General features: G+C 39.9%; 1 protein-coding gene across 24 annotated transcripts in view; it reads right to left on the bottom strand.

The window, feature by feature from the left end:
- The window catches only part of nfasca (neurofascin homolog (chicken) a), a 119,819-nt gene that overhangs the window by 8,864 nt on the left and 99,803 nt on the right, over window positions 1–11,152 (bottom strand). For 13 of the 24 annotated variants that reach the window (XM_077726276.1, XM_077726275.1, XM_077726278.1 and 10 more), the window contains 4 exons: window positions 8,476–8,598; window positions 4,022–4,171; window positions 2,593–2,721; window positions 565–634 (listed from right to left, as the gene is read on the bottom strand). In XM_077726276.1, coding sequence (XP_077582402.1) covers window positions 565–634; window positions 2,593–2,721; window positions 4,022–4,171; window positions 8,476–8,598 — 472 coding nt within the window. Of the gene's footprint in view, window positions 1–564; window positions 635–910; window positions 963–2,592; window positions 2,722–4,021; window positions 4,172–8,398; window positions 8,599–11,152 lie in introns of those variants that run through there. The other 11 variants (XR_013327606.1, XR_013327605.1, XM_077726285.1 and 8 more) reach the window with 7 other exon arrangements.

The following is an 11,152-nucleotide window of genomic DNA, read 5'->3' as shown; positions in this document are numbered from 1 at the left end:
CTTTAAATAAGACAACCATGTTGTTTATTGCATCGTGAAATCGAGGATATGTGCATATTAAAGGCATTTTTGTTTTGGTCCTTGCCAAAAATTGATAGCCGACTGACTTATAAAGTAGTAGGGGCGGGCCACAAAGCAGTGACCAGACTGGGCTTTTGCTCGCGACAACAACAGTTGATATTTTAAACCCATCTAAAACAAAAACTTCAAAATTCAAAAAAGTTTCTATCCATATCTCAAGAGATTCAGAATTGACTTGCTTTCAGCTTTCGACCATGTTTGTAGCACTTATTTTCAAACAGTTTTCATGTAGAAATTAATCAAACTGACCTTACAGCATCATTAAATTTCCCAAATATATTTTCCTTTAAGCAGCTTTGTCTCTTTCGATGGACTTGTTTGAATTTATTCATATCATATATTTTTATATATATATAAGTTTTCTCAGCCCATGCCATTCCTGACACAATGTGCTGCAAGGTTATGGTGTTTTTTTCAAACAGCTTCAGAGTTGTGATTTTGCATTTGCTGAAACTAATGATAAAATAGTTTTGTAACACTTACTGGTAATCAAAGGAGCCATCCGGGTCCTTATGATCAACAGAGTCCAAAGGCAGATCTTTTTTATCTCGGACTGAAAAAAAAAGAAAAAATGTTAGGTCATTGTCTCAGGAAAATATTTCATCATTATTTGATTTCATGAAAAACAATTGTGTGTAAATAATATTTTTCAGTTTATACATTTACAAAACCATCTAGTATGTACTACTTTGTCAGCTGTGTCTTTAATATTGTTCTAAAGTGGCATTTATGTTTTTCAACAGCCAAGTTTAGTTGTTTGTTCTTCTGCGATCTCATAATGTTCAACGTGGATGTTAGTTCAAAACCTTAATATAATAGCACCACCTACCTAGATGACTTGCGAAACCAGTGATGCAACCACCCTCTACACATTATAGAAACTGCAAAACATTATGGTCAAGTATGAAGTTTTTATAAAGAAATTCAAAATTAATTTTTAATGTTAACTTGCAAACTTATAATTGTAAGTGTTAAAGGTTATTGATTACACGTTAATAAATGCCATAATTATTCAATTTTTATACTTACTTATAGTACTTATACTAACCTTTTTTCATAATGTTGATTTAAATAAAATATAAAATTTTGATTTGGCATGACCAAGTCATTTGCTCTATTCCAAAATTAGCTATTTGTCATTAATGTATGACTGTTTTTGATGGGGATTGTGTAAGGCATAAACAATTATAACATTTTCTAAAACTACAACTTTGAGATGCAAGACCAAAATATAAATTAGGGTCTGCTCTTAGGAGAAGATCTGTTGAGATGATCTGGATTAGAGGTAAAATCGGGCCGAAAAAATACAGCCTGACCCGGCCCGCGGGTATTTAAACCCGACCCGGCCTGATCTTAGCGTATTAACCTGAGTTACAAGGCCCGTGCCCGAAGCAAACCCAAAATTTCATATTTTATTTGTGAGGATTCGGGACTCCCAGAGTAAAGAGGATGAGGAGAGCGGATTTATGATAACAAATGTCTTTTGTAACGAAAATTTAAATAAGACTGTATAAATATCTACATCTATTATATGATATTCTAAATGTGTGGCGATCAGCACTTTTGTCAGTACAACTGTTTAAATGGCTGCTCAGGGTCGAGGTGCCAGTCTTTTTCCTCTCTTATGCGCCACATTGATTACATTCAGCAAGGCCAAAGTAACTTTCTGTCGCATATTCAACAATCAAATTGAAGTTTTACCACACCTCACTCACTCAGTGCATGTTTGTCTTTTCAGTTCTGCTGTCTTTAGTTTATCCTTAACTTTTTGCTTCTCAATATTGGGGATACCCGGTCAAAATAGATGTGGACTTGGGGATGGGAAGATTGTTTAAACGGCAGCTTTCATGTGAAGTGCGCCAAACATGCTCTGGCTCTGCGGCTCCAATTGCAATTACATTACAGCGCCTTCACTGTTTTATCCAAATTATTTATTTTATAAAAAGTATTGCTTAGTTTAGTATTACACCTTGACGATGTTGAATAAATCCAATGGCATTTTTTGAAGGCCAAAGTGACTGTTGTTGTTCAACTCACGAAACTTAAGTATTCAAACAAGGCCTTTAAGTTTTGTTAAATGTTAAAATTTGTTCTCTGGGACAGGCTTTATTTCATGTCCATGACCCAATGTTACAATAAAATGGATGGATTGTAAAATAATCTAACAATAATGTATGATGTAACTTAACTGTTATGATTCTTGTTTTCATTCCTTTGTTAATCATTTTTGGTAAAGATAGACTGAAGTATGAATTATTACATTATTTTATCATCAATCCATTTATTAATATCATGTTATAATGTGATTTCTAGAAAATTAAGTGTTTTTGTAGCAAGTACTATTCAGTACCGATTCAGTTTGTCACCCGGCTGGTGCCCGTAGTTAGCTGGGATGGACTCCAGGAATCCCCCCCACCCCATTTTGTCTGATGTCTACTTAGTGTACCGAATGTGAATCAAGTGTGAACTTAAGACCATGTTACTGTAAACTTTACTTAACATAATTATTACCTGGATATTTGCCGCCACGACTCCTTTTAATGAAGCAAACAATAAGAAGGATCAGTATGATAAGGGCGATGGCGCACATCAAGCCGATGAACCAGCCCTGAGTTGCGATGTCTACTTGATCAATGTAGGCTGATGATGTGCATAAGATAAGACAGACAGACATACATACAAGCATACACAAAGAAACGGAGGAGGGCAGGAGAAGAAGAAAAAGTGAAGACAAGGTGAGTTATTTTGCACATTCAAATACCGTTTTAAAATCCTTATCATATTATTATTGATACAGGAAAGAAGTACTATGTCGGGACTCACTCCTAGAAAATTACATAGAAAACAAGCATTGGTTAATATTAAGAGTACAGTAATACCTTGAGATATACGCTTAATGCGTTCCAGGACCGAGGTCAATTTACTCGTATCTCAAATCAAAATTTCCCTATTTGTTATAATGAAATACAAATGAACTCGTTCTCATCCACTGAAAAAAACACCTCGAATATGATATTACAATGCAAATGCATGTTTTTAATCGTTCTAATTGACAACCTACACTCACCAAGTCACAAATACCTATCTAGTGGATATGATCTGCAATAAAATGTGACATTATTGTGTACGGAGTGCTTACCTTTGAGACAGACAATAGCGGCTAACGGCGGAGGAGACTTGACACGTTTAGTTCGCTACACTCTTGTGACATTACATAACATAAATTCGTCATGAATATCACTGCACAGCTTGTATCCTCATATGTTGAATTTGTCACGTATTTCAGGGAAAAAAATTGCTCTGAATTTTCCTTGTATCTGAAATTTCTTGTATGTCGGGAAACTCGTATGTCAAAGTATTGCTGTATTAGAATTAGAAGTAAATAATGTTCTCCCATAGAGCAAGCACCTTATATGATTGGATGTTTTTTTGCCATTTCTATGACCAAACACATCATTTTCAAAGACACTTCAATATTAATAAAAATTACACACAATATTATATTATCTACATTGATCATTTGGTTAAAAAACAAAAACATTTTGAGTTGTCCAGGGATAATAGGCTAAGCACGACAAGAAACATTTCTCCCATTTTCAATGAGTGAAATGTGACAAAGAATGAAATACCCACTATTCAAGTTATTAAATATCAATTTTAAGCCATGACTATGACTCAAGGACACACAGTTGTGACAAACATGTTGATATTATGCTGATATACTTTCATCAATAGCCATCCATGATAAAATGTCCAGATTATTACATTTTGATTCAACAAGTACACATTACCAAGCACACATATTTTGTTCACCTCTGGAGATTGATAGCTTTCCACATGACAATTCACTTAAATGTAAAAGGACTGGCTAATCATCCTTGCAACCGGTGTGCTCATAGGGCTGCAAAATCCGACTCCACCGGGCCAGGTGTGGTCTCACCTGCTTTGATTTCAAAGGTGACGGATTTGCTGGTGACGCTCCTGCGTTCGTAGGAGTAAACCCTCAGATGGTACTTGGCACCCGCGATCAAATCCGTCAAAGTAAATGGGGGTTGATGTGTCACTGGTACAGTTTTCAATGTCTTGTCGCCTTGGAGACATAAGAAGGGGCCAATCATACTCTAGGGGCCTGTGTTTAATACTTATGCCGAAAGCGAAGCATTTCGAATCCCAAAGCATCACATAGTTTCTTCAGATATATGATATTAATTTAATGAACTGAAATTGTGTGATTCACATCACTATCATCCAGGCTGATTTCCCTCTGGAAAATATACAAGTTAGCAGTGTAAAAACTGATTTTGAAAATTCTCACAATTAGTCAAAGGCTCATTTGACCTCACCTTTTATTTTCATTCTTTTCCAAATAGTGTTATTTACCAGAGGCAATCAAAGTGTCAAAGCAAATGGGGCACGGGATCAAGAAAATAAAATCTATTCCTAATTTGTTCAACAGAGTGAAATGCATAAACCAAACTCTTAGCTGCATACCCTTAATTATGTAACCAACATCCTTGCAGTAGCAAACGAAAACTTCGCACAGGCATAAACAAGGCACCGAGAAGCACAAAATGGTGCAGCAGCGAGTGGTGATGTCATGCTTCATGCTTTCAACGATTTCAAAGTTGATCCAACAAAACCCATTGACAATTGGCTAGAATTGACAATGATAGACGTCCAAACTATTTGAACCTGGTGTGTTGGCAATGTAAAATCATGTTTCAGTATCTGTGACAGCAACTGATTCCCAGTTCTGTTGGAATACTATTTCATATGGACGTAGATCGCAGTCAATGGCTGCCAATGAGTTAGGATAGAGATCCTTCGACATGAATCCATCCACCAAGCAAAACCAAACAACAGAAGGGGAAAGCATGCCATTCCTCTACATCATCCAAGAATCTCTATTGAAAATAATGGAGGTATTCAGACTAATCAAAACAGTTTTGCAATAATAGACTAGGAAATGTTGCACGTTGTTAGTCATTTTTACCTATAATATTGTATTCATCATCTTCTCTAGCCACATTTCTAAACAATTTGTTCTTAACCAGCTAAACATACTCTATCTACTGTATAGTATATCTTGTACAATCTATCTAATTATTAGGTGTGGAAATAATGTTTGCTAAGGGAATGGATGTGTATCAATGGTGACCTCATAGTCTGAATATCTCTCTCTCTCTCTCTCTCTCTCTCTCTCTCTCTCTCTCTCTCTCTCTCTCTCTCTCTCTCTCTCTCTCTCTCTCTCTCTCTCTCTCTCTCTCCTCTCTCTCTCTCTCTCTCTCTCTCTCTCTCTCTCTCTCTCTCTCTCTCTCTCTCTCTCTCTCTCTCTCTCTCTCTCTCTCTCTCTCTCTCTCTCTCTCTCTCTCTCTCTCTCTCTCTCTCTCTCTCTCTCTCTCTCTCTCTCTCTCTCTCTCTCTCTCTCTCTCTCTCTCTCTCTCTATCTCTCTCTCTCTCTCTCTCTCTCTATATATATATATATATATATATATATATATATATATATATATATATATATTTATATATATATATTTAATAATTTTGTCATACGCAGTTTCTGGTTATGATGACAATATAAGGCTTTTGTCGAGTCAATGATGATGACAAAGCCTATGTCCGATTATTATTAATATTATTATTATTAATCGGATCATGATTTGGGGTTGGCAATTGGAATTGGTCCTAAAGCCATATTGGTCAGGGGGGACACTTGAATGTAACATGTCCTATTATAGGAAAGCATATGAGTACCGGACCGGCAGCTGGGTGAAAATCAATTTTCCCAACCTCGAAGTTTGGCAGAAGAAGAAAATGTAGATTTGGTGGATGATATCGTCGCTAGGCTATTTTAAATTAATGTGAGATGAGAGCAGCTAACACCCGAGCTAGCCAACCTGTCCCAGTGTTACAGATGACCTGCCCATTGCGTTCACCTGTCATTTCCTCGTCCCTGGTGTATGTGCTGCTTGCTACCTCTGATGTGATCCAGGTGTTTCTGATTGTTCTATGTCTGCCTATTTAATCCCTGTGTATCTTTCAGTCGTTGTCGTATCGTTGCTTGTGTCTGTGTTCACATATACTCTCTCCATGTCCAGTGCTCCTCGTCTCCTCGCGTCTTTCCCATCACGGTTTGGCTTTGTTTTCTTGCTTTAAGTCCTTTTTATTTTGAAAGCCTCCGAAGTGATTAAAGTTTTGTTAATACACCTTCACCCCTTCTCTCTGCCTGCCAGCCAGGCACCCAGTGGGAAGCCACCGTCTCACCTTTATGGAATTTGTAAGATGTACGCCTCTTGTACTATTTCCCCACAGAGCCTTCCCAGGACACTTTTTCCGTGGAACCCTACCTGGGCTCCCGTTGGCCATCTAATCTGGAGCTCCATGTGGTGGTCTGCGGGGGAAGCCCAGTTTTAATCAGCGCCTCAATTCTACTCATAACTTCTGGCCGGCATGGTCGAGTGGGGTTTCCGCCAGCCATTCTGCCGACATGGAATCTTGGCTGCTGACAGCCGGGGAGTTCTTTTTTGACTGAGACGCGGTGACGTGGGCCTTCACAAGCCACTGAGGAGGACGGGAGTCAAGCTGCCAGCAAGCACATGCCGTTTGGCCAGCGGTGCTCGACAGCACCTGTCCCGACATCTTGCTAATCTTGCAGCATTCTGGCGGGCACCTACTGTCAACTGGGTATGTGGTGGTGACGCCATTGAGGCGGACGTGTCACCTTGACATGCCCCGGTTGATTCAGTTCTGATGTCGCCAGCATTCTGGAGGGCATCTAACGTTGACTGGGCAGGCAGCGATACCAGCGACACGGACGGCTGTGATGGTAGAGGCCAGGACTGTGGTCATGACGGTGGAGGCTAGGACTGTCGCCATGGCGGTGGAAGCCAGAACTGTAGCCATGATGGCCAGGATGTCAGTGAGGGCAGAGGCTAGAACTGCGGCCAGGATGTCAGTGACGGCAGAGGCTAGGACTGCGGCCAGGAAGGCCCGTACTGTAGCCATGGAGGCTGGAGATGCGGCCATGACGGCGAAGGCCAGGACTGGGGCCATGACTGCAGTGGCCAGGACTGTGGCCATGATGGCGGAGGCCAGGACTGTGGCCATGACGGCGGAGGCCAGGGCTGCGGCCATGAAGGCGAAGGCCAGGACTCGGGCCATGACTGCAGTGGCCAGGACTGTGGCCATGACGGCGGAGGCCAGGATTGTGGCCATGACGCCGGAGGCCAGGGCTGTGGCCATGAAGGCGAAGGCCAGGACTCGGGCCATGACTGCAGTGGCCAGGACTGCGGCCATGACGGCGGAGGCCAGGAGTGACGGCAGAGGCCAGCAACGTGGAGGAGAGTTGTGCAGTTAAGGCGGCCTGCGATCCATTGAGCTTCCAGGGTAACGTGACCTGCGACATCACTGTTGCTCCTCCAAAGACCGTTCAGGGCATGGCAACCTGCAACATCGCCGTCAACCCTCTATAGACCGCTGGACTGGCCAGACGGCCGCTCTCTCATGGTACAGCCTGGATGACCACCGGACCAGCCAGAGCAGCGCTTCCCCGTGGGACACCGTAGACAACTCCCGGACCAGTCAAACCGCTGCTTCCTCATGGGATGGCTAAAACGACCGCTGGCTTGGTTATCTACCAACTCCTCTTTGGCCTACTCTTGGCTTTCTCCCAACAGCCTGGTGGCCTCCCATTGGCTCGGAGGGATATGATGCTTTTCGTGTGCCTTCGATCGCTACAGGGCTCAAACACGCTGTTGTGTTGTTGTGACTTTTTCCAAGTGTGCTAAATGCACCTTTAATCTTTTTTCGTTTTTCATCATAAGTCATTAAAGGCAATCGTCACTGAAGCAATATTTCACCAAATGTAATATGATTTTAAGTTGTTGAGTTGTGTTTACGAGCATGTTTTTGTCTTTCTCACATATTTCATACAATATCTCAATCTAAGATTTACTTCAGGGTGTAGGGGGTAGTGTAGGAAAACTTGGAATTGATTTACACTTAAAATGCGACTACTTACAAAAAAATAAAATTTGAAACCACTTCTGAAACAAAATAGTTTCATCAGTAGACATGTCACTGTCTTGTGCTAAATTAAAGTATCTTGTTGTTGCTGACGTTTTTGTTTCAATCTCTTTGGGGAAAGAAATGGGGAAAATAACTGAAAGATTTTAGAAATTATTTTTTGTAATTATTGACAAATTTGTACCATCCTCTCTTTGGACTACTTAGTTATTATGAAACCAACCTTTTCTCTCATGGATTAATGAAATGAAAATTTAAAAAAAAGTCTACAATAGGATTTTTTTAAACTCACAAAAGGCATTATCCCTGCCACGACAAAGACCAAAGTTTTTAGCTTGATATAGAAACCAGCAGGATCTGGATTCTTACTGTCCACAGTGAACTCTACCACAAACTTGCTGTTGTCGGCCGGGAAGTTGTGTTTCCAGCTGACGTTAGCGTGGTTACTGTTATGCTCCACCGTCAGATTCCAGATCTCTCGCCTGTGGACCACTGCATAATGGGTGGCAGAGGTAAAGTGTCAAAGGTCAGTAGGGTTGCATTTCAAAATCCCCACTTTGGGGGCACCCTATAGACCACAGCTGTCAAACCGGTTGCACAAAGTGCCACGTGGGTGTAGGTTTTCCTTCCATATGAAACAGCACAGACAGTTTGACCAATGAGGTTTCTGCTGAAACAATCAGCACCTTCCTGCAATCATCTAATAACGGTTGAAAGAGAACAGATTTGTGCCATGGTGTCATCTTCATTGGTTGGTAGGAAACCCCCCCCGCTCTTTGCGGAATCGGTTTGATACCTGTGCTATAGACCTTTGAAAGGTGGTAGCTCTGCTGTTTTAATGCATAAACACATACACATGTTTATATGTATATACAGTGGTACCTCGACATACGAGCATTTCGAGATACGAGTAAAATTTGGAGCAAATAATTATCTCTAGATAGGAGAAATATTTTGAGATACGAGAAAGCCAGGTGGCCAAGACATGAGAGGCTATTTATCATTGTAGTCTTCTTTGCCGCATCTCTTTTGTGTATAACATATATCTACGAGCATTGTGCGCAGCGTTGCATTTTTTACGATCGCTAATACGAGGTATATATCACTTCTCGTTGGCTGCTCATAAGAACATCAGGGGCACTGGCTCCGTAACTCCTCGTGTAATATCTCTGGTCGCAACTCCCTCTTTGTAATGTCTCTGGTTGCAACTACCTCTTTGTAGTGTCTCTCCGAGCACTGGGCGGAGCGTTACATTTTCTTCCCTCCCCTTAGCCTGTTAGCTCCTGTTGGCGGAGCGATCGCTAATTCAAGACTACTTCTCGTTGGCAAGTGGTCATTATCCTATTGTGAGGACATTTGTGTGCATCATTTTCGGAATATTTTGAAGGGAAATACAACAGCAAACAGCCCATCGATACTAAAAGTCAGGTTGGAGGCGGGGCAAACAGAGTCAACCCAGCCGGAAGAATGGTATAAAATTGTAAAACAAAAATAGAAATAAGTTTAATATAAGGTTAGATTAAATTTATTTTTGAGTGTGTCTGCATCGTAATCCAAGTTCATTTAAATTTGTTTATGTTATATTACGATTCACCGGTGCAAATGGTCTATCCCCCCCAAACCCCGCCACAACCTCCCGCCTCCCTGTATGTCCCTGTCTCTACCCTCTGGGAAATCTGTCTAATTTTAGTTCTATTAAACACATAAGTAATATTAAACCACTAGTTATGTGTTACTTTGGTAATAGATGGCGATAAGAAGAAATAAAACATTTTTTTCCACTCCAATATCCAGTTTTTGCTGTTTTATCAGAGGGTTGGAACAAATAAATTAGTTTTTAGTTCATTTCAATGGGAAACGTTCGATCGGGTTACGAGAATATCGACATATGAGCTCAGTCCCGGAACAAATTAAGCTCGTATCTCGAGGTACCATGGTATATGTGTATGTATGTATGTATGTATAAATAAATAAATAAATAAATAAATAAATAAATATATATATATATATATATATATATATATATATATATATATATATATATATATATATATATATATATATATATATATATATATATATATATATATATATATACACACACACGTAAATAAACACAATAATTTTGCCTTGTGAGCAGAACTCATGTATCTAAATATTACAGGACAATATAAAGAATTTGCCTCAAAAATAGTTCACAAATATATCCAAATCTGTTTAGTTAGCTGAGCGTTACTCATTTGTTTTGAGGTAATCTATCTCACCTTATAGAGGTAGCATATGAAGATGCTGATGAGACAGCATGGTTATTGTGCAAATGAGCCTGAGGCTGGCTACAAGAAAATGCCACTATGAAATGTGCAGTTTTCTCATATGGTGCAATGCCATAGATGTTCACTGTTTGGGTGGTGATTTTTCATATGAAGGTCAACTAATATATTGGCTGGTTGATGTATCCGGACGGTTCCAGGTGTTTTTTATTAGTTCGGTCAACACCATTCAATATATAGCTGATATATCATAGCTTAATTTATCCTTTCTGTTTGGGTGATGATCTTTTCTAATTTCGATTTTGCAAAGGAAGCAGCAGAAGAACAACTTAACTTCCAGGATTTTCATTTATATGGGTGTTTCAGTTGTCTTCCACAATCATTAAGTATATTGGCCTCAAATATCCGTTTACAAAATCGTCTCCAGGCATCGTCAATCTAACGAATACTGGCATCCACCTTTGAAAATCCACTATTATTGGATCTCTAATCATAACTGAGTAATAGGGGAATGCTTGTATTTGATGGTGTTTGCAGATTGAAGAGGTGTTCTATTCAAAGATGAAACCCAGTATTCACAGTTTAGGCCAGATGGCAGACAGCTTGATTGTTTTTGGGTGGGGTAGCAATTTGCTAATGTCAATGTTGATGTGGAATAAACAACTCTGGAAATCTCAACTATTAGTTCTTGCATGGCCAGCATACTCAATGGACATGTCAGGCATTGGGGCGCTAGTATGTATGTATCAACAATTGTGAGTTTGTTCCAGTTTTTG

The sequence above is a fragment of the Stigmatopora nigra genome, chromosome 10, assembly GCF_051989575.1.
Source record: "Stigmatopora nigra isolate UIUO_SnigA chromosome 10, RoL_Snig_1.1, whole genome shotgun sequence".
In the NCBI taxonomy this organism is placed as follows: Eukaryota; Metazoa; Chordata; class Actinopteri; order Syngnathiformes; family Syngnathidae; genus Stigmatopora; species Stigmatopora nigra.
This window is presented reverse-complemented; position numbering and strand designations above follow the sequence as displayed.